Source organism: Fringilla coelebs (assembly GCF_963513975.1).
Source record: "Fringilla coelebs genome assembly, chromosome: 5".
In the NCBI taxonomy this organism is placed as follows: Eukaryota; Metazoa; Chordata; class Aves; order Passeriformes; family Fringillidae; genus Fringilla; species Fringilla coelebs.
In genome coordinates, this window is record NC_140033.1 from 39991032 (window position 1) to 40015523 (window position 24492).

Genomic DNA, 24492 nt, shown 5'->3' on the forward strand with positions numbered 1-24492 from the left:
AGAGAAAAAGCAGAGCCTTGCCACAGCCAGGAGCCAGGGCAGCCCTGGGCACTGGGCACTTCCCTGGGGACAAGGGCAGGCTGGGTGGGATGTAGACAGGTTCAGCTCAGCAAGACATGTCAGGGTAGGGCCTGGGGAGCTGAAGACTGGCCCTGCTGAGGTGTCCCTGGGGCAGGGGCTGAGGGCCTTGGGAGACTCTCATGGGATCCTGGGCAGCATTGGGGAAAGCTTTGGAGACCTGACATGAGGTTCTGGGACTGTGGGCAGGGTGTGGGAACCTCGGGAAGGGGGTTAGGCTGTCAAGGCTCATTAATGCCCTTGGAACCATATGGAAACTGTACAGAAACAAATTCTAACTTTATTTAAAATTTTGGTCTATAGAAAATACAGCATTTGATGTGACTAAACACTGAGTAAGGTGGAACTGTCAGCTTCTGTATTCTTCATGCAGATGGGCAGGTACTAGAATCTGTTGCATTTACATGTGCAAGAAACTAGGAGTGTTACAGAACTGCCTGCTGAAATCTGTACTCAAATACAGTTTGATCAATACTGTATCTTCAGGGCTTCCTTTTGATTATTTGTTGTGTGTAGGGCTTTTTGTTTTGTTGTATGTTTCTTTGTTTTAATTTTTAATATGGACAGGTCTAAATGGAAAAGGATCAAGGACGCATGAAATTTGTTGCTAAAACTGTGAATGAGATTTGACTGAATTAATGCCTTTGGAATGTACACTAAGTTTCTTTATGATACCAACAGTTTACTTTTGGTGGGGATGAGTACTATATGAGTGTCTGCTGCATGAAAGCTGTCACCTTAGAGAGAAGGCAAAACAAGTACTAAAAGCTGCCATTTCCTGGGAACAACCTGGGAACTGTCTGGGCTCTTTGTAGAAGAATGCTTTGCTTCGGAGGAGGGTGGTTGTGCTGGCAATGTTGTTGCCACTTACTTTTTTTATTGTTTCCCCAAGAAAAAACACTTTTGCAGTTCAGGGTTTCAACTCTAAATCCTGACATCTGATAGCCATTCTTAGCCTTTGGGAACCTGTCATCTAATATAATATGTTTTTCTCAGAGAAAGGACTCTTTCTTGCCTGACACCTGCGTTATTTTTGCCAAATTCCTAGGTTTCTGATAGTGGTTCTGAGAGTTATACTACAAATGGAAATCACAACCAGAGGAATTAGGTTTCAAGAAAGGACAACACAGAAGGACAAGATAAATAATGTGGAAACAACGATCTTGTTTTCCTCCAGTGTTCTTTTGTGACTCGCCTAAAATGAGAAAAATGTGTGTGGGGTTGGGAAAACAAATACAGGCAACCTGATCCACTGCGTAAGCAGAAGTCAAAATGGAATTTTAAAAATATTCTAAAAAGCATCATCAGATCTTTAAAGGATTTAAGCTGACCTCTCTATAACCTTTATGGGCTCAGAGACAAAAGGACATGCTGAGAGGAAGCATGTCTGAAAGCATTACAGCAGGATGCTCTGGACAATGGAAATGCTGAGCTGCGTGGTATTTGGAGTATTTGCATGGAGATTCTGTGGTGCAGTATATCAGTTTGGAACATTTTTCTTCCCAGAACAAGACAACATTCCTGAAACGAATACTGCAGGAAAAAAAGACAGAGGGAGGGGATTTGCTCACAGGTTCTAAGGAAATGGAGAATGTGATGGGAGCCTTGGAATTAGTCACGCATTTTAAATGTGGGCTTCAGTTTCACACTTTTTTTTTCCCTTCCTCATCTGAATTGAAAAATTATTAATTATAGAAGGGTATTTATTGGTAAGGCAGATTGAGATTTTGAAGAGAGAATGAGATAAGAATCATCTCTCTTATTTGTTTTTTTGAATACAAGAGTCTTGAGCTGGCTGGATTCTTAATTACCCTAATAAAATAAATCTTAAATGAGTTAAGCTCAGTAGTAACAACAAAGCATCTTTAAATAATTGCTTAAATACAAGTAACTAATTAAATTCTAGTCATCTCTTTGCTCTAAACAGGTCTCACACCTTCTCCCACTGCATAAATTTAAATGCAAATCTCTGGATTTGTGCAAACACTACAGGAGACAGATTTTTACAGTAACGAATTAGACTTGGAGACTGCTAATGGTTGGCATGAGTTCTTGCCAGCGTGATTGTAAGCATAAATGCTGAAAGCTGCAGCTTTTTTTTTTTAATCAAGCTGACAGACTTGAGTTAATAAGCTAATACAATGTAAATTTTTTTTTTCCCTCAATTGGAAGTACAAGAAATTTAAAAAGAAAGTGTATTTTCATATGTGAAACATTCTGCTGCCTGTCTTCAGCAAGGTGTTGCAGAAAATGTTGTCAGTCAAAATATGCACAAGGCAATTATGCAAGGTCCTGTCCAGAAGCAGAAAATTACACACTCCCAACAACTTCTATATTTATTACCTATGTTAGCAAAATCCATTCCAAAATCTAAATTAAAATTTCAGTATAAAGGACAGTTGGGGTTTTAGTTCTGATATACTGGAGGATCCATTGTTTCAACAATAACGTTTGCAAGATTTTCATATTTCTTTTACATTTTAATTATAACTCATCAAATCTTAACTGATTACTCCTGGGTTAGACACAGAAGAATGTCACTGAAGGGTGTTTTAATTTAACAGAAACAGCGTAATGTCTGTTTTTAATGTTTTAAAAGCCAATTTATATGGAAATTTTGCTCTAGAAGGAAGTCAATAGATATGTCGTTTTTTAACACCTCCTGTTAAAATTCAAACTTGAATTGAAGCAGCACCAAAGCAATGCCATTTTTTTCTTGTACAGTGTGATTGCATTTTCACAGCCTTTCATTTGTAGCCATTTTCTAGTGTTAAAATAAAGTTTTTATTTGTCTTTTGTAGTCGAGCTATCAAGACAAACCAGGACCTTTTACCCGAGACGCCGTGGATCCATATCTTCTACAATGACTTTTGGGGGACACTGCTTACTCACAGTGGGAGCCACAAGTCCTACAGACCTCTCTGCACACTTTCCTTCCGCATGAACCATGCTGTTGGGGGAATGGACCCATGGGGCTACCACCTTGTAAATGTCCTCTTACATGCTGCAGTCACTGGCCTTTTCACAAACTTCTCCAGGATTCTCTTTGGCGATGGGTACTGGACCTTGATAGCGGGCCTGCTGTTTGCATCTCATCCCATCCACACGGAAGCCGTAGCAGGGATCGTAGGGAGGGCAGACATTGGAGCCTGCCTCTTCTTTCTGCTTTCCCTCATGTGTTACGTGAAGCACTGCTCCACCAGAGGTTCCTCACCAAGTACTTGGGGCTGGATCTTGGGAGCAGGGCTGTGTGCAGGATGCAGCATGCTGTGGAAGGAGCAAGGAGTGACCGTTCTGGCCATTTCAGCCGTGTACGATATCTTTGTATTTCACCGACTGAAAATGCATCAGATCATTTCTGCTTTATACAAGGTGAGTCTCCTTTTCGGTAAGCTATTTGTGAGGCACCATTCACTGTTAAGCAGGTGTTAAATGTGTTTTTGAGTACACAGTAATTCTTAGTAGTTTAGTCGACTCCCAGAAATAAGCTCAGATGTTTAATGCTGAAAGAACACTTCAAGAGCTTTAGTGTGGTCTTTTTACATTTTGTTTAAACAATGTGTTATTAGCCATTGCTATTACTCGATGCTGGGGATGGGTTTTTTCAATTCCTTTCCTTACTTCCAGCAGCTCCCTCATTCTGTTTACTGTCAAGCGCTGGATATCTGACTGCCTTTTGCAAAGAATTCATTCGTGCTCTTATCCTCTTGTATCTTGCAAACTCAGCTTAGTTTGATCAGGCGTGCAAGTTCGGCAGCTGATATCATCAGCTTTTCTCCCTGAGGCAAAGATAAAACTCTTATTGTTCTAGTTTAACAGAGATGCATAGGGCTTGGTGCATGCCTTTGACACATATTTTTTTCTTCATCTAGTATTATTGCCTCAATAAAATAAGTAATTCCAATTTTTTAACTTTTTCCCCAGAACAAACAAGTAAAATAAGCAAACAAAAAAACTCACCAAATCCCCTAGCTTCCCACTCACAAAACTGTGTGTATTTTAGTGGTAGCCAGAAACCCCAGTTTAAAATCATGAGTCCTTTACAGCATTTGCTGTAAAAATGAGTAAGCTGAGTATACGTAATTTTCTTTTCAGTGAAATGACTGTCTTTCAGAAAAATACTGTCTTGACAAAAGGACAACAGTGTTTCATTTGGACATGTCACATTTTTCAGTGAGATGTTGACTGCAAAAATGTATTTTGTTTCATTGCTTTGCTTATCTCAAACGGCTTGATTTGAAAATTTTGTTTTCTTTTCCAAATGAATTGAAAAGAAATTGCCGTTTTTGATAAAGCAGTGATAATTTCTGTTTGTACAGACTATTTAGCTGTTATATAAAAGGAAATTAGCAAAACACCTAGTCACTTGTCGTTTCCTCTTAAACTGCTCTAAGTTGTTAACTTAGTTATTATGTTCTTTTCTGAAAACATGGAAAAGGAAAGAATAATTTTGTATATGGATACACTTATATTTGGTTTTTTTTACTCATGTATAATGACATATTTAAGACATCTGAATGTCAGTACCCATGTACTGTATGGTACATTGTGATTCTAACACTGAGCAGAAACAAGCAGGAAACTGATTAAGTTGTTCCATTTATTTTTGCCTCAAAGTACATCTGCAGCAGCAGGCTTTATACTGAAAGGCACAAAGTGAGACTTTTGAGTGCTTCAAGGAGTTTAGTTAATAACTCAAGTGTTACCCTATCCTATGGAATTAAATAATCATAAAAACATTCATATGACAGAAAATACTGAACATCTAGAAAGTTTTTACTGTTAAACACTCATTGCTCCAACCCAAAATCTTTACAGATGTTTCTGATGGACTTTTAATTGAGAAAAGCTTGTTCTTACCTTTTTCCTCCTTTTCCACACCAAGGCCAGAGTAAAATTGGTCCAGAGGAGACCTGAATGACACAGGTGAAATCTAAGCTTCCACATCCTAACTTTTTGAACACAAGGTCTCTTTTCCTAGGTGGAGCTCTAAATTTGGATGCCTGGCTTGTGAGATTTTTTTTTGCACCCAAAATCAGAGTTGCCTTGGACAAAGCCAGTATCTTTGAAAATTTATTTTTTCATCTATAATTCTAGAAATAGTAATTCTGAGTTTTGTAGATTACAGACCTTTGTGTAGATTTGATTTTTGATGGAGACAGTTTCATGGGGAGAGACTACAGTGAGGGAAAATATGAATATTTCAATTAATTGGCCAGAAATGCATTTTTTAATTCACTAAATTACTAGGCTGCATGTTTCTTGCATACACATGTTCAGGCTGAGTGCTGCTCAGCCTGAAAAAATTAGAAAGAATTGTGTCCACGTACCTGCTCTGGAATTTGTTCTTCATGTTTTCCTAGTGCAATGTTGGGAGAGGGCAACTTCAGGAGAAGGGGAAAAAAAAAGACATCAAAAAAGTCAGTTGAGGAAAAAAGTTGTAGTCTTTTGCAGTGTGGTGAAGGGCAAAAGTGTAGAATGGAGCCAAGGAAGAAAAGAAAATAATTTAAAAGTTGGTTAGCTCAAGCCTGTACTACCTAAGTAAGCAGTAACTGAATGCTTTGTAATGGAACTGTGCCTTTCAGTTTGCCTGACCTTTAGCTCAGCCCTGTCCAGCTGAGCTGGTGTAGCTGTTTCCTAGGCTGTGCTGCAAACTGAACTGAGAGGAAATGCAGGTAAAAAAATAACCTTTAAGCACCACACCCCTCACCCCAAATATCCCAGGTACTTCTTTTAGGAGTTATTTTAAAGCTGGGTCAGTTCCATTTTATTCAGTCCTTGTCATTGCCCTACACATAGCTGTACTGATTAGCAGTGAGAGGAAAGATGCAGTGTGGGCACAGAAACAAGGGATGGAGAGAGATTTGGGGGAGTGGCTGGTTAAGGACCTGGGCTGGTATGCTGCCAGACTATGGCTTTCAACTTTGAAAACTATGACATTTTCCAAAGTATACTACTGGGGAAACTGAGACACAATTATTTGTGTTTAAGGAGTAGTGAAACTCCTCACCATCTTCAGGATGGTCAGTAAAGTATGAACTTGTACAAGAAACTTGAAAAATGGTCCAGCTTGTGGTAGGACATGGTATTGTGTGACAAGCCTATTTTTTTTTCCATTGTGTTCTTATCTTTGGGCCAAATATCCAGTGGTAAAAAACGATGGCTACTACACAAGCCAGTTATCATGTGCATCCTGATTTGTCACATTGAGAACGTGAAAACATCCCGGTGTAATTTGAGTAGACTGGCAGGGCTTCTAAACGAGGTAGCTGCAAAGCTGGACCACTAGCTGAGCAGATTAATGCTACCCCTTATTTAGAAGCTATGCTTGAGGCATCTTAAAAATTTATATTGTAGACACTTATTAAATGATCCAGCTCTTTTCTCTGTCATCTGTGTATTGGTTATTTCAGTAGAACTTGGCTGCTGCTTTTTTTTCTGCTGCCAGGTCTTGTATTCCTGTCTGCCTGTGATGCTCTCACTCTGGCTGGAAAAGTTGTCAGTCTGGACTCCATTTCATTTGGTTAGCTCTGTTTTATTCTGATTGACTGACAAGAAGGTATTCACTGTCTTTGAGTCAGAAGAATTTGATAGAATTGTATTTATTGCAATCATAAATGAGTTGTCTGAAATGAAAGTAATTGAAAAAGTGATGTTCTCCTGGGCTAAAGTATTCATTGTGGAAGTAAGTTAGACTTTTGTTTCATTTTTTCAGGTTTCTAGACCTTGAGTAATTTCCAGTGTAAGTTGCATAGCGGGTATGCAGATTGAGTTGTCAGGTGTGATAGGTATCAGAGTTTGTACCTGTCAGCAGCTGGAGTTGCGCAAGTTAAACCGCCAGAGGTGTAGGACTGGAAGGGGGAACTTGAATATGGGAGAGAACTGTGATCAAGTATGTTATTACAGAAAATGTGCAAATACAGAGGCTTAATTGTTTTGTACCTAAAATATTCAGCTTGAGTGCAGAAGCGTTAATCAACAGTCTTCTGTCCAATTAATAGTACAAAACTAATACAAACCCTGCTGTGCTGCTCTTTTTTCATCTTGTGGGTTTTTTAGGTTTGCTTTTGTTTGCTTGGGTATTTTGCCTTTTTTTTTTTTTTTTAAGTGTGAGTGGATCTGAATAACATTAGCAGTTAAAAAGATGGGCAAATGCATTTAAAGCTCATTTTTAATAGAACTGGAATGATAAAGTATTTATTGCTCTGTGGGTTATGTATGCAGACTGCTGTACAGAAATAACTAAACCAGATGTAACTTCTACTAATGTTGCACTGCTACAATACAGTAACATTTTACCCAATCAACATATTGTTAGTGCAGGGAGTTTGCTATACCAAAATAAGGAAATGTATCTTTTCCCATCACATATTTGATTAAAATCTCCCTCCAGGAGGTCTGTCTCACATGTGGAATTAGTTATTGGTGTCTATAGCTTAACATGAACCACAAATTGGATTGCAGGATGCATTGTCTAGCCTCCTGTGCTATTATAACCGTACTGGTTTTGTAAAAGGCAATTTTATTGGAGGCCTATATTTTACTTAAGGTAATGATGTAAACCTGGGCCTCCATGGATGACATGGTCAACCACCAAACCATGTTTTATAAAACTCTACTTTCTTTTATGGTCTTGGAATGGTCTTAGTTGTGGGTGATATGCTGCTGGGTATTAGATAAAGCTACTGATTTTTGAGAGCACTTGAAACTTCAAGTAGGCCACTTTCTGCATTCTTTAGTCTTTGAAGTTGCTACTTTTAGAACTATTGTGCCTTGAAAAGCAATGCCAAAACAAAATGCTGCTCTTGATTTAAATTTGCAGTTTTGTCCTTTTCTTCTGAGGAGCTCTAAAGCCTTAGTAATGTAGTAGTCAGTGGTTTTTTTTTTGTTAATCTCTTCTCCATTTGCAAGTTATGCTGTTTTGCAGTAATGTTTCATTGTTATTTAAAATCCCACTCAATGGTTTATTTTCTGCTCATTTTCCACCATCTAAGGAATTTATTATGCTGAACTTACCCAGAGGTCTTGATATTTTGGCACAACTGATTGTAAACCTATTATTTGGTAAGTTATTTCTCTTTTGGGTGGGCATGGTCCAGTCTTGTCTCCATGTCTTTGAAGTATAGTATTTACAGTATTTAGACTGTTAGGGCAGCAGCTACTCCCTTGTAGGACAGACTTCATCCTTGGAGTCAGATATTTAGTAAATATGCTTTTCATAGAGACTGCTTTTATTCCAGTTGAAAATAATAAACAACTTTTAGATTCAAAACATGACTTGACCTTTCACGGGGTTCATTTTGCCTAACAAGAGTCACATATTCAAGTGCACTGAGCTGTTACATATTGCATTTGTGGGCTGGGTAACCCTTAGCATTTCAAGAGACTGGGGGCTCCATTGCCAGCTGGGGCCCTGTTTATCCCTAGCATCTCTCACTCTGCAGTAGTCAGCTGGGGGTTAATTTTCCTGACAGCTTTAAGGCTGTACAAAATTCTGAAAACAGTGAGACGAATGTGCCTGCGCATACATTGCTCATATTTGGGGATGAGCCAGCCTGATGCTTTTCTCTTCACTCTGCTGGATGGCAACAGCATGAGGCCTGTGTGGTCTTGACCATGACTCCCCCCACCAGATATTTCCTACACAAAATAAGCTTTTTCCAGTTTACTACTCCCTTGACAATTTCAAGTAGCTAATACTGCTGTTTCCTGTAGTTCCCACAGCTCCTTGCTGCTTTTCTGTTTGATCCCGAAATAAGAAAAGCAAGATTGGCCTCCACTATCTTCTCAGAGATATTGATCTCCTGCAGGTCCCTGTGATGCTGGTGGAGTGGTACTGAATTGGACATCAATATGTATAAATAGCTGTTGTTTCCTGAAAATATTTTCATGGGGTGACTTAAATCACTGGAACAAATCACATATGACAGAAGTACAGCATCTTAAGGCAAATTTATCAGAGTTGTATCTTGTGAAAAATGAAAAATCATAAGATGCCTTGCTGAAGTCGTGGACACTGGCATAATACAGATTATATTTTAATATTAAATCTGTAATGTCTTCATTGGAATTGCCACTAAAATCCCCATTACTTTTATCTATCCACTTGAAGTCTACACTAATATTTAGGAGCCTGTATTTGAGAATGCTTCTCTAGAAGGATGAAAAACGCCAAGTCTTCTCTAATAAATAAATAAAAAAAGAGAGATGGCTTTTCATATTTACAGGAACTGTGGAACACTTTCAATTTACCAGAAAGGTTAGTTTGCCAGAGAAAAGTTGTTGCTCTCTTCAGTCCTGCATAAGATAATACTGCATGGTAGCATACAAAGTTTGCTGTGTTGCTCCATTCTTCCCTGTTGTGGTTTAACCTCAGCCCCATGCAGCCACTTGCTCACACCCTCCCCTTAGGCTGGGGAAGGGGAAAACTCAGAGATTGAGATAAAGGTAGTTTGACAGGTAAAGCAAAAGCTGTGTGTGCAAACAAAGCAAGGAATTCATTCACTGGTTCCCATGGGCAGGAAGGTGTTCAGCCATGTCCAGGAGGGCAAGGCTCTATCATGCACTGCCCTTGGGAAGACAGACACCATCACTCAGAATATCTGCCCCTTCCTGCTTCTCCCCATAGCTTTAAATGCTGAGCATGATGCCTTATGTCTGAAACATCCCAGTGATCAGCTGTCCTGGCTGTGCCCCCTCACAGCTTCTCACTGGTGGAGCAGTGTGAGGGGTAGAAAGAGCCTTGATGCTGTGCGAGCACTGCTCAGCAATAGCTAAAACATCCCTGTGGCATCAACACTGTTTCCAGCGCAAATCCAAAACAAGCCCCATTCTAACTACTATGAGGAAAATTAACTCTATCCCAGACAAAACCAGCGCATTCTCCTGGGCTTCAAAGGGATCTCTTTAGGAGGGACAAGGTAAGAAAGTTTCCACAAGCTTTGCACAGTTTTTGTTAACACTTATTTTTCATTCTGAGGTTACATGCCAATTACTGACATCAACAGCATGATTTTTCATGGTGGATTTTAATTACAGGGTATTGGGGGGCTCACTACTTTCGACTCTACAAAATCTTTGCAAATAATACAAATCAGAAAATGTTACTCTCCTAATTTTAATGTTTTCATGATATTTAAGGAATCAGTTAAAAGCACCAAACCTATCATATTGACCAACAACTAGGTTTCAGAATATTAGGCATTATTACAGACATAGGTTTTTCTTCATCTTAGTGACTAGTTAGCTCCTTAATTAAAGAAACTGTGTAAAACTGTTTCCCCAGAAGCTGAAAACATTCCTCTGTAAGACATCAGTATTAAAGAACAGTTTAATTTCACGCTTTTTTGTATGGTTAGTCAATGCCTAATACTTAAATGTATTTTATGCTGTGATAAGGGGACTTGGGTTTCTGCAAACTTTGAGGGATAAGAAAGATATGTAGCTTTGGCCAATCTTCAGTTTTCCATTTGTTCACTAGCTAGAAAGCTGTGTTCCTTTCCCCTCTGGCTCTACTTCTCCCGTGGGTCAGTTGACCGGGTACTGGCCACAGAATGGGAAAACCACCATACAGTGCTAAAGCTCAGTGGTGTTTTAATGAGTTAAACATTTCCTGGTGTAATTCCTTTTGTGCAGATTTGCCTCAGGAATTATGCCTTTCTGCTTAAACCTGGTTTAGTGCCAGGGTTAAAATGCATGCATTCATGGTTGTGTTCCTCAGGTATGGCCTGTGTTTGTTAAATGCCACCCAGAAAGTTTATACCTGTGCCTGTGTGTTCAATCATACGTACTTTGGATTGGCCTCTTCATGTCATGTTTAGACACCTAAATGTCCTGATTTGATGAAGTGTGGAATGCTTGTAGCTCCTGCCAAGGTTTACCTAATGAACCCATTGCACTTGGTCAATCACAGGTAAATAGCAAACTAACCCTCTTGCTCCCAGAAGTCAGGGCAAACAATAATAGTGTCAGAAGAGGAAAAACCTCAATCACAATCAGATAGATTAGGGAGCAGGTGCGGCTTCTGGATGCTCTGAGTTCTGACTTCAGCAGTATATTTCAGCACCTTGGGGAAAGATAAGGCTGCTCAGAGTGTGAAGGTCAGGCTCCTGATTTTTTGAGCTTCTTAACTGTGGTCATCTAAATTTCAGCACTGTAGTCCTTTGACAGCATTGCCCAAGTCTATTCTATAGAGCTGCATTCTCAGTTGTGTTCCTAGAGTCCTGCCCAAGAGAGAGCCATTCCTGGTACGTGAACATGAGCTCTGCTTCTGAACCTGGGAGAACTTCTTTGGGAGGGACAGAACCATACACAAATACTGAGCCACGAGGGAGAAATTTTTCTGATGTTAGGTTTAATTTTGAACTTTCTGGCTTATGCTTAGTTTTATTTAAATTGTAATGATTTAATGATGGCATACATGCTTTTTCTTAGTGAGTGGTTCTAAACATTAACTTATGTAGACAGTTACAATATTAAAAAGGGGGGAAGTACAAGTGTATGAGATTTACAGTGGAAACAGCCAGTGATAGAAGACAGCAAACACTTTTTGGCGTATTTACTGGAGGAACTGAACAATATTTTTTACCTATTGCATTTATTTTTTTTTTCCACCTGCAGTATAGATTAGGTAGGGAAGAAACTCATGCTTGCAATTTTGTAGCTGTCTTTATGGGTCAGTTACTGTGAGGTGAATTTCCAGCCTCACTAACCTTGAATGTCACTTATAAAAGAGAAGAATCTCTTGATACTGTGGGTAGTCCTCATTGGGAGAAAGGGAAAACAAAATGTGTTTTATTCTTGAGTTTCTAGGAAACAAATTGAAAGTGCGCATGTGGAAATTATGTTAAAAATTATCCAGAAGGTTTTGGGGGAAGGGAGAGAGAATTTTTGTACTTGGTATTTAAATGCCAGGTAGAACATATGTACCTTTTTATGATCAGAACTGTAAGACTTTCAAACACATACACAGATCTTTTTTTTAAGGCTCTAGATTTGATTAGGTTATACAAAAGTCAGAGCTTCTGTGACATTTAATCACCAAAATCTTGTTTTTCTCATTGACAATAAAATATGGAAATAAATTCCCATAGCAACAAAGTCTTTAAAGTGACTGTAGGGACATACTGAATTAATAAAGGCAAGGAGGGAGCAAGGGAAAAGAGGGGGTAGAATTGTACTGAGTCTCTCTAAATTCTTCCTCTCCCAGAAAACAGGACTTTGGGCTTTATGGATAAATTTTTTTGCATGTTTTAGTCTGCATGTTTTAAAAGTATCCTGGGCAGCTTGTATTGCTGTAGAGTGCAATGAAGATTGCAGCAATAGCAGTGTTCATTTAGCAGGGATTTTGGGATTATGGTTTATTCTTAAAATATATGTTTATTATAGGTCTGTCTCTATACTTGGAAAATTTTCTCTTTAAAACATTATTAAAAGTAGCAAAACATCACCACAAAATAGCTTTCACAAGTTTTAAAAGAGAAGAAATGCCTATTTTAAAAACTTTAATTCTTGCTTCTTTTGACTATTTTAGGTATAATGTTTTTGGTTGTTTGTAATTTGAAATCTGTGGAAAGTCAGCATTAGCGATCTTGTAGAGTGATTTTTCTTTGTTTCTTTGTTTATTCAATTACATTTTTACCTCTTCTGATCTGAGCTGTTAGCCAAGAACCTGACAGTTCATGGGTAATTCTGGTTGAGAATATGGATTGAAAGATACCAGGTTCCATGAATATGCAATCCTGTTTAGTTTTAAAGAAAATCCCAAGGATCATTTCTTCCAGGACAAAAATTACCCAACTATGTATCTTTATCCCAGTTCAGAATAGAAGGTACCTGCCTAATACATATTTTTACCTTGCTTTCTTTGCATCTCCTTTGATTTCTTACTGATTCACATACATTCAATACCAACCCAACCCTCCCCACACTAAACTAGAAAAGAAAGAAAATCTCCCCAAAAAAACCAAAATTAAAAAATTCCCTCAAAACAAACAAAAAACCCCAACCACACCCCCTCCATATATCTTTGTTCTGGTAATGATATTTTTGCTTGGAAGAGTGCAATTCATTTTTTCAGTCAACTTCTGTAAAAGCTGGCTAACTTTAGGGACCTTGGTACTGACTGCAAAAATGGTTTTAAAGGCAAGGTAGAGCCCTTGGCTGCATCATACTAGACTGATACCAGTGCACAAAGTTGGAGGCTGGTCAGATGGTACATATCTGCTAGTTTTATAACTTGACCTAAGTTTTTATGAGCCCTCTCTTTGTCAAGACACCTTGTAGTCAAATTAAGTTAGCACTATTGTCATCTCAGGCACTTCAAAATCAGAAGGAAGTGTAAATAATTTATAGGTAAACTTTGGAAAGTTTTAATTTGCTTTGTGTTTTGCAAATCTGTAAAATAAATCTTTTCAGGATTTCACCTCTAATACTTGCTCAAAATTGTGCTTCTTACTTGATGTTAGGATACTTTCAGATAAAACTATGTCCTGGCTGCAGTAGTGGCAGATTTCTTGATATCTGTAATCCTACTTCTTACTTGAAGTTACGCTTTAGGTACTGTATGTAACCCAGATTTTTTGGAAAAAAAGAAGAGGACAAAGCACAATTAATACCTATTTCTATTTTAATTATTGGTTTGATAGGTCTGTGTTGATGTATTTTGAAGATGTGGTTTCTAAATGCAACTCGAATCTATTTTAAAAAGGTGAGTTTTTTTAATTTTCAGACCAGAAAATTGTTTGCACTCCAGCATAGACCACGATACATATGGTACTATATTAGCTGTAGATCCTATTAAATAACCATTTCTGCCTTGGCACTGCCCTGTTCATGGGATGGCATGTTGTCAGCAGTCTGTGGTTGCACTGAAACAAAAAGGGTTGATGTGTCCTTGTGCTCTCAGGTTGGTCTCCAAGGCTCTGAAATACCCAGATGGCTCCTCTGTGCTCTGATAATTACCCCTGACATCATTAGGTGAAGATACAGGTGTCAGTGTAGCTGACACTGTTAATCTGCCTGACTCATACTTGTGACTGCAGATCTACATCCAGTAAGGAGGTGGTATGTCTGTGTAAGAGCTACCTGGCATAGATATCTCCTTCAGTTATCGCCTGCTTTTCTAATGGAAATGAATTCAGTCTGAGACTAAAACCTTGCTCTGAAGCAGCAGAGATTTATTAGTTGATTTATTAATGAAGACAGCGCTCTTTGACTTAGTCCTTATTGCTCAGTGGTTTTAGCTTCAGGTCTATACCAATCTTAATTAAAATGTTTGGTTTTGTCCCTGTGATATTTAGAATGAAAGAATTTCAGTGCCTGCTTAAGTCCAAGTCTTTGGACTATCTGCTGAAATTACAAGGAAAACAGGGAGAAAGTAAAAGTGGGAAAAAAGTGCATTGATTAGGAAGTTGAGTGTGTGAAAATTTGGGAACCTATACAGGTCAAATATCTCTGTATTAATCAGCAGAATTGTTCTTTTCAGCCAGATGATACAGCTCCTTTCCTTTGTCCTTATTGCATGCAGTGTTTGTACTTGTATATTTTGGCAGAGTAATGAAAAATGAAATTTTAGAAAATCTTCTTTGATATGTGACCTTCCATTCCATGGCATTGGTGGTTAGCAACCAACGTACTGCCTCCATGGGGTAATAAATTCATGTTTTAATACAATTACTTGTTTTGCTTGTAGTGTAGCAGACTCTCCTCAGGGAGAGCTTTATAAATCCATCTGTCAGGTGCACTGCTTTGCTGTTTCATCCTCTGGGCATGGTTACAGTATTTTGATTAAATGTTATATTACTATGATACACAAATAATTTAAAATGCTCGTATTTTTTCTGAAAAAAAGGTATTTGAAAGAACCCCAAATATATGTGCCTGAAAAAGCAGGCTTAACCTTTTTGTGAGTCCCAAAGCCATGCTGCTTCACATCAACAGAGTTCTTCCAAGCCTGTCAACATGAAGAGATGCAGCAAAATGGCTCCAAATTTTTCTAACTAGAAATGCTAGAAGTCTTTTTTAAGGAAGCTAATTTTTCTGTGCGTTAAAGGAAATAAGTGATTTTTTTCCCCCTGTTGATACTACCAGTAGCTGTGAAAATTTAAGTCTGTCATGTTTTCTATATGTAGTTTTTTTGGTAAGCTGATATATTCTGCCAGTAGCTGGCTGCTGCAGCCAGGTGAGTTAACTGCTGCAGTTAATTCCAGAAATACAAACTCCTTGTGAAAGCCTCCTTAGGTGTAAGTGCCCTGGCAGCCAGGAGGCCCAGCCCTGTCCTGGGGCATCAGGCACAGCATCACCAGCCAGGGAATTGTCCCACTCTGCTCTGCACTGGGGCAGCCTCACCTCGAATGCCGGGGGCAGGTTTGGGTGCCACTATATAAGAAAGGTCTTTAACTATTAGACAGCATCCAAAGGATGGCAACAAAGATGATGAAGAGACTCGAGTGAAGCCATATGAGGAGCGGCAGAAGTTACTTGGTCTGTTCAGCCTGGAGGAGACTGAGGGGAGGAAACCTCACTGCAGTTACAGCTTCCTCATGAGGGGAAGAGGAGGGGCAGCACTGATCTCTTCTCTGTGGTGCCCAGTGACAGGACCTGAGGGAATGGCCTGAAGTTGTGTCAAGGGAATTTTAGGCTGGATATCAGAAAAAGTTTCTTCACCCAGAGGGTGGTTGGGCACTTCCCTCGGGAAGTGGTGGCAGCACCAAGACTGACAGAGTTCAAGTGTTTGGACAAGAGGCACGTGGTGTGACTCTTGAGGGTGGTTCTGTGCAGGGTTAAGAGGTGATATTGATGCTTCTGGGTCCCTTCCCATATGTGGGTCCCCACAGCATATTCTGTGGTTCTGTATGTTGTCCTTTTACTAGACCAGAGGATCTGAAAAGGGTAGGGTTTTTTTTTTTTTGCTTTTGACATACTATATTCAACCCCTGTGCCTCCTTGTGCCTTGCCCATCTGCTGCAATTTTTATGATGCCAAATGCTTCTTTAACAGGTGCTCTGTTGAGCTCAAATGCACATTTGGAACTGGAAGGGGGACCCAGTTTTAATGATGTGCAATTTCAAAGTGGCTTTAAGAAATCAGACTGATTTGCTTCTGTGAAATTGTAATCTAAAACTAATGATCGCAGATGCTCACTCAGGTATAAGAAATAATTACCATACCTAAAGTCAGGATACAGCTTTGCCATTCCTATCTTCCACTTAATGCTTCAAAGTATTACTAACTTACGCTATTAGCTGTTACTTCAGAAGGCTGCCCTTGGGATTGCACTAAAGAGGGTTTATAGTCCTGTGTTTTATGAGGATATATGCAACCATTTAGGAACTACAACCAAAAATTGATTAGAAATATGGATATGGAAATTTGTTTGAAGAAAGTGCTAGTTAGTGCAGGGGATATTTTTGAAAAAAGGAAAAGAAATTTTCTTTGTGTAAAGAAAATTTGGGTGGTGGTGTTGCAAAATTAAAGCCAGATGTTAGAAGAAGAATAATTTAAAGATTCCAGTTGTGAAAGCATGTTCTGCCGTATCTTTCTAAAGATAAGGATCAGTGAATTCAACCTGAATAAATATGTTTGCTGTGGTAGGAGAGAAACTGTCATTGAAATAGATTTGTGGGCTGTGTCATTTTGCCATAATGCAAGAATGAAGTTATTTTTTGGTATATAACATTTTAATATTTAAAAGCCAAACCTTTTTTTCAGAATTTTCTCCACGTGAGATAAAAAAAGTTAGAAACCAGACAAAACCAGCATAAAATTGTGGCCTATATGCTGTTATTTTTTTTTTTAATAAGGGAAACCAGAAAAAAAAGGCAAGTTTACTATAATGATGACAGTTCAGTGTTAATTTATAAATAATTGAATAATATCAATATAATTCTTGAAGGGACTTCCTTTCATGTTCTCTAGGAAGGAATGAACCTCTTACACCGGGTTATCAGAATATTCCTTCAAATGAAGATGGAAGCCTTTTATAAGGTGTGAACAGAGCCAGATTGGAAAGGTTCCTTATCAGGAGGGAAAAAAATAGATAAATTGTGGAAGTGGAATGTGCTCCTAATTCATAGTCTGATATCTTAAGATCTTGTCTTTACATTCAGGCTTTGTTTGAAGAGGCATGTCCTATGAAAATGTAAATCTTAAAGAAAGAGAGGTGTAAATACACATTATCTATAGAAGTTTATTCGAAGATATGTCAGTTTAGACTGTCATAAACACACAACAGATCAGGCCAGGATGCGAACAAGACTTTTATTTAACTAATTTCTGCAAAACAGCCCTTTGCTTTAGAAGAACAATACAGGCCAAACCTAAACATTATTAAATTATATGTGCCAAGACTGTAAATTTCCCATAGAAAGCTTTCTTTTAAGAAAGACAAAACCCAATTGCTCTTATGTTAGCTCTGTACTGTCCCAAGGACTCAACTCTTTATTCTTTAGAGTGGTCAATGATAACCTAAAGCAAACAGTTTAAAGTCTTATCTAAATATATCATCTTTAAAATTCCAGCAAGGAAATGAAGTAGGAAAAAACCGCTGAACCTGAAAGACCTGCTAATTGCCCACATATCTCTCAGCCATTTGAGGAGTTACTTTGTCAGTAAGACTGAACAGTATGTGTGTTGCTCTCTAGGTCTGGTAAATTGAAGGGTTTAAAAATGTGTATTTGACCAATCTTTATACTGTGAACTATTATTTAGGGAAATGTTAACAACTGATTAGAATGCCTAGACAATTGAATGAGAGCAGGTTTTTTTGCAGGGGATAAGCTGAAGAACTTTCAACATAATTTAATATTTTATTGTTCATTTCTGGTTATAACCAACTTCTCAGAAAGTTGGTTACATATGCTGTGATGTTTCTCCCCTGTCAAGTAAATAATCATAAAAACATGTGTGAAGCACCTGGAGATTCTCACTTCCTCCACCTGTCAGTCCTAAAAGGGAAAATATCATCCCTCAAAATTAGTAAATGTTATGATATATTTTTACAGAAAGCTGAAGTCCCCTGCCTTCTGTTTTATGAACTACATTTTGTATGATACTACTTCAAAACCAAACTTGTCAGTCTGAAGGTAACATCATTAATGAAAGTTCATCAGTCACTATTTTTGTGATGCAGTCTTGAGACCCCAGGGTACTTCTCATTTAGCAAGCAAGAATAAAGCTTGTTGAGATCTACATCACAGAGATAGCTTAAGAAAAACTCAGTGGGAAAAGATAAGCTGATGGTTCTAGTGTCTAATCTGTAAGTGCACATGTGACTGCTGCTAGCACATTTCAGGCTACACGAACCAGGAAAGTGCCATCCTGTCAGCCCAGCACTGTAAGGGGTACCAGGATGTCTGTCACAATCATTGGGGGCTCCAGGAATCAAGGGAATGAACTGGTTCAGCAGCAGAATTCCTTGTGTGGACAGGCCAGGGGGCAACACATTTAGAAGCTTTCTTCTAACACATTTAGGGTGCCAAATACTGGAAGCAGGTAATTTGCTATGGGTCAGTGAAACAGAAATATATTAAACCCCATGTTTGGCAATTACAGGTGATTACCATAAGTGTCCTTCCTTCTGAGTATCTTCCATTTCTAATTCTTCTAGTTTGTACTCTAGAAGGAATTTAATTTCAAAACTCTTCCTGATTAAAACTTTGAACTTGGAAATTTTAGACATCTCAGTGTTAACTTCTCCCTACCTGTTCAACAAAATATTTTTAATATTTCCTTCCCAGTATCCTCCTCAAGTGGCCTCGACAAATGGATGTTAGTTCCAAACTTACTTCTAGAATTTATAGCCTAGCTATAAATGTTGTTTAGGCCAAAATTTATCACAGATCATAAAGTGACAGAAAATAGGTTTGATATTCCTGAACTATAAATAAAATTTGCTAATTTTCTATCTCACAGAAGATTTTTAGCAAGTTAACAATCTCTGGATGCTGTTGTCTCAGAAACTAGTTTTAGTGTAAACTTATTTTAAAAGACATAAAGATTGCATTAATATGCTTGGCATTTCTGTCCAACTTTCTACTTACTTACTTTAGTATCCATCAGTCAAGGAGAAGCCAATTTGACAGAGGAACAATGTTCTCAAAGGTGAAGCATTTAAAAGCTTCATTAAAATTGTAATAGGAATAGAGAAAAGACAAGCTTCCCTGAAAGAAAAATAATTCAGAAGCACCTATTTAGATACCAGAAATCCAAGTAGCAGCAACACATTCCAAGTTCTGTATCAGGCATGAAGCCTCTTGCCATGGTATGTACATTGAGGGCAAAGCAGGCTTCATTAATGCTAATGTTTGCAAACTAATTGTGTGTAGATGGCTTACAAGTTTGTTTGTTTGTTTGTTTGTTTGTTTTGCACTCCTCCAGAAATACATAAGCTTTATGCTGATACATACTCCTACTCCCCAAGGACAGAAGTAGAGAGATATTCTGATGAAACATCTAAGTTGAAGTTTCAGTCCTCTCACTGATAATCAAAGCCTTCCTCATTCAAAATATTCAGAAACAAATAACTGAATAGGATTTGTCAGTTCAAGTTCAATCTGGGTTTTTATTGCTTTGTTTTGGTTTTGGTTTTTGTGGGTTTTTTTTTTTTTTTTTTGGTAAGGCAATGTTCAAAACCAACTGGTCCTCTCTATATGGACTTGTGCTCACTATGACCCAAGTCATGTTATGTTCTCTTATAATTTTCCTTTTTCTTGCTTTTGAATGGGAATTCCAAACCAGTAGTCTGTGTACAGTTTTGGGGAAAGTTTGAATCCTATGCATGTAAATGAAAGTTCATTTTATACATTTTGAAGAGCCATGCTTAGCAGTTAGCTGAAAGATTCTCCAGTTTGTGACCAAAGTTTTAAATACTTGCAGGAGCTATTAAAAATGTTCTTTAGGTTCTCTAGTATTTATGAATATAAAGGATAATACTTAATTGTTAGTTTGACAGAGTCACTTAATCCTTTGGTTTTTCCAGTCTGCTTAAAAATGTTACCAAGGTGATAATTAGGAATTGTTTCCCCCCTCTTTTTTCCTTTCTTTGTAATGTTTAAGACAGAATATTCTCTGTGGCTATTTGATCAAAGTTCTCAATCCTTTATAGGTTTTCTAAAGCTACTTCAGAGCTTTCAAATAAAGTGCGTTTCTTTTTTCTTTGAAAATAAAATAATTGGCAGGAGCTGCAGGAAATGCCTCTAGAAAATGGCTGGAAGTTTTTAAAATGCTTTAATATTTTAGAATAATGTATTTAATTTTGCTTTGTTTTCTTAATAGTTATAAAAGCTTTTGTCAATTCTAAAAATGTGATGTGGAAAGGGCAAAATAATGGGACTACTGTTCTTGTAGCTAGTTATAACAGAAATTTAACAGAAAAATGAATGTTTATCTCACAGAGCAGTGCTACAAAGTGTAGATTTTCCCCTGAGGAATCTGACAATATTTGCCTTTTCCCCCTTTCTGCTTTAATATCTCTCTTAAAAAACTTCCTATGTGCCAACACGCATTAAACTGCTTTGGCAAGATGAGGATTTTTAAGAATGTCAGGTTCTGTCAGCTACTACCATTGACCCATTATTACCCTGGACAAGTTCATTTTTCTGTCTAGATTCTTTTTCTGTGAATCAGGAATGATAATTGTAGACTATTTCCATGATTTCCACAAGTAGTTTTGCTCTAAAAAGCTTAATTTCTACAGGCTGGTTTGCTATAAGTTTATTTATACGTTTTTGGAAGTAAATGGCATTTATGGTGTAGATTCCTCTTTCTTGAAGGATGTACTCTATTGGGTTTTAGGTTTCAACTTTTGTAAAGTTTCTAAGAGACCACCAATTTTAGAAGACATCTCTTTTGTTTATGAGATTCCTGTACTGAGAAATTTTCCAAATAGGCCTTAATCAGAAAAAAGATATATGGAATATTTGGTCTTAAAATTTTGAAGATTAATTTATGTGAAGAAAAGGTGGTGTTGGAAGAATTTCAGAATATGATAATTTTCTCTAGTGGTAAAAATGAAACATTTCAGTTTGTAATTTTACACTCTAAATTAAACTCTATTATAAGAGTTTTTTAGTAATTTTTCTAATCTACCTCTCTTTCAGATTGCATTAAGCCTTTCATTGCTTCAAGGGGAATGCCAGTTAAACTAAGTGGTAGATCTTCCCCTTCTTTTATGTAGGTTAACTGTATCAGACTCCAGTCAGTTTTGTCAAATTATATAATTTACAATAACCACGAAGAAAGCAGTGTAAAGACTGGAAATACCTTAGTCTTTAGAGAAATATGATGTATGTGTATATATATATATATATATGCGCGCCGTATTTTTGGAGGAAATATCTGTGCTATTCAGTGATAAGTCTCTTCATTCATGCTTTATCTGCTGCACTGGCCACTGTAGCATTACAAGAACCTGTTCTATCTTCATACTTCTGTCAACAGGTCTTGCAGTTACTCATCAACAGTTCACTCTTTGCTGGAGCTGTGCTAGTTTGGCACGGTGGAGGTTTTCTCTTGGAGTGGCGGTTGTTTCCCACCTGTCCAGGTCCTTGCTGCTCTGCAGACCTGGGGCCTCAGTGGGCCATGTTTGCCTGTTATGCCAGATGTGCAATCCATTAGGAATTTGTGCTGCCACATTTCACACTTACTTAACAAAAGATTTCTGTGAAATAGCATGGCTGTTGGCCACCTGGGACAAGGCAAAAATCCAAGGAGGTGCCCAAAGCAAAAGGTCAGATTCCACATATTTGCCCAGTACCTCCCCTGCTGCTTCCCTCCTCCTGCTCTCTGTATGAGTGGTGCACCTGATAAAGCACCACCCAGCATTTCCCAGCAGGGTCATGAATCCTGAAAGCCTATCAGGAAATGATTGACAGCTTGATGGAAGTGCCTTGGCTCAGCCATGATGGCCAAACCAGGCAGAATTCCCATTAGACATATTTATCTAGGAATTAATACAATTACTTTAATCCACTGGACAAGTTGTCTAATCTCATAGGTCAACAGAGAAGAAGGTGTCTTTAAGAATGTCAGTGTTGGCAATGGAACTAACACATATTTATGGTTTTCAGTCATTGTGGAAAAATTGTGTGAGGTCAGACGATCACTTTCTAAATAATTTCTGAAATTTGTTGATCTTCTATAGGTTTTCATGCAAGACTGTGTTTAATGTGTACAAAGTGCTTGGTATATGATGTAGGAGAAAACATGTCTACCTTTGCTTTAAGTTATTCATGAAAGTATTTCCTTGATAGTAGGGTCTTCCAATAAATTTTTGAAAGACAGCAATATTTTGTACAAGCTCTTTCTAGTTTCCCCATGGCTGTACAAAGCAGGATCCAAGATGGACATGAGAAGGTAAAAAAAGCTAAAAGCTAATTCCTAAAGAAAGCTTTACATTCCCATATGTATGTTACATTTTCCAGGCTCATATTCCTATTTTAGCTTTATTTCCAGGATAAAGTATTGCATGAATTATCTATCATAGTGTCTATGAACAGTGCTCCATGGCCAAGTACCATGTGCACAACTGTCTAGGTAAAAAGGTGGGCTCAGCACTGTCCCAGAAGGATTGGCTTGTGAGAGCAACTGGCTGGTCAGTCTATCAGCACAGAGATGCTGCTTTGCAAAGTACAACTCCTGTGGACATTCAGTAACTTTCAGTGTTTTCATATCAACCATAGGTTAACTGTACAGAATGTTCTTACCTCATGTTCTTCACCATGTGTTTTATTTTCTAGGTGCAGTGGAGGAATGTGGGGTAACTGAGATCAGTTATGTGTTGGGTGAATGATTGGGACTGTTCTGATTTTTCAGTTGCTCACGTCCTCATAATATCTTCTTTTTTTATGGGCAGTACTGTTGAAAAGGCGTGGTTATGGATGTGTAAACAGCAATTAGACATATCCAGTAATACTTTTTTTTTTCAGTCTCTTTACAATTCAGATGTACAGACCAGTGAAGGCTTAGGGGAAACTTTTGACTTCGGATAAGATAAAGACGATTAGCCAACCAAAAATATCTCCAAGTAGCTTCCTTCATTCTTCATTTGTTTATCCACCCCAAAAGCTAAGCTTGGATTTCTCAAAGCTGTTTTAACCCTCTTTGGACCCTGCTGGAAACTTTCAGGCTTATCCCTAAGCAGGTAATGTTAATGAAACAATGAAGGTTGTTAATTCACAAAAGGAGATCAGTTTGTGTAAGCTGATGGTTTTTGTCAGTTGGAAGCTATCATGGTCAGCTAAAGAGCAGTTGCTTTATTCAACCAGATAAATTTACAATTGCAATGGTAAACAAACCAAATAAAACCACCAAAACCCCCCAAATCAATGAAAAATAATTTCAGCCTCTTTATGTGTTGTGGAGATTGTTTGCCTAGCAGAATGGGAGAGCTCTTAAGTATTTATTCTAGTAGCTCATCCAGCCCAATTCCTGCCAATTCACTGTATGTGTGCTCTCTCTGCCTTCAGTATCTGAAATTGGTCTTCAGTATAAAACAGTATGATCTACCAAAAATGTCACTGTGCTAAACACCTCATCTTTAGCCCACTTACCAGCCTATTTTTTTCAGGGGGAGTTGTTTCACTATCACACACATGCCTTGCAAAGCTCCTTCTGCCTTGTCATGCTTGCTGCTGCCCTGTCCTGATCTTCCCTTACTCCTTGCCAATCTTCAGACAGAAGAGCTGTCCCAGCTGGGTGCTAAAGAGAGAGCTTGAGTTGGGACAGCTGGTGGGAAGGGTGAGGAGAGAAGAGGGGTCTAAATTGCACTGAGAATTAAGGTGGGGATGAGCAGAAGAGCTGGGACTGAGACTGATGTGGGAGGGTGAGGAGGGAAAGAGCAGTTTGCTGGAGCAAGATCCTGCTCAGCTCAACTGGAGAAAAGAAACAGGTCTCAGGAGCAAGTTCCTGTACCACCCATGTTTTGTCCTAGTCCCACCCATGTTTTGTTCAGTGACATTTCTTATTTTTCAGGATATCCTTCCTGAAAAGTTTTGCAGTGCCCTTTGAGAAACCTGTTAAACTACTGATAAAAAGTTTTACTAGGTATGTGAAGAGTAATTAAATATTATCAAAAAATAGTACGTACATTTAATCTTGGTACAATGATTCCCCAACCGTGTACCTGATGCTTTTGCAACTTTGCAACTTCTTGATGGGTTTTTTGTTTGTTTGTTTTTCACTTCACTAACAGAGTTTTGGAATTGCTGATTTTTTTTTTCTGAGCATATTCATTTTGCATGCTCTCACAGTCTGAAATCCAAAATGCAGTTACTGTGCAGAGGAAAACAAGCATGTTTTGGTTATAGATTTATTATTTTCTGAGATTTTCAGTGGTTTAACAGATAACTTAGCAGATATATCCTAGCTAGTCTGGTAGTTCTAAAGACTTTTGAAAGATACACCTTCAAGCCAAAA

General features: G+C 38.2%; 1 protein-coding gene across 1 annotated transcript in view; it reads left to right on the plus strand.

Moving 5' to 3' along the window:
• TMTC2 (transmembrane O-mannosyltransferase targeting cadherins 2) overlaps nucleotides 1-24492 on the plus strand; it is a 231576-nt gene that overhangs the window by 96776 nt on the left and 110308 nt on the right. The window contains exon 2 of the mRNA XM_084206089.1: nucleotides 2880-3450. Within this exon, the coding sequence (XP_084062215.1) occupies nucleotides 2880-3450 (571 nt within the window). The remainder of the gene's footprint in view (nucleotides 1-2879; nucleotides 3451-24492) is intronic.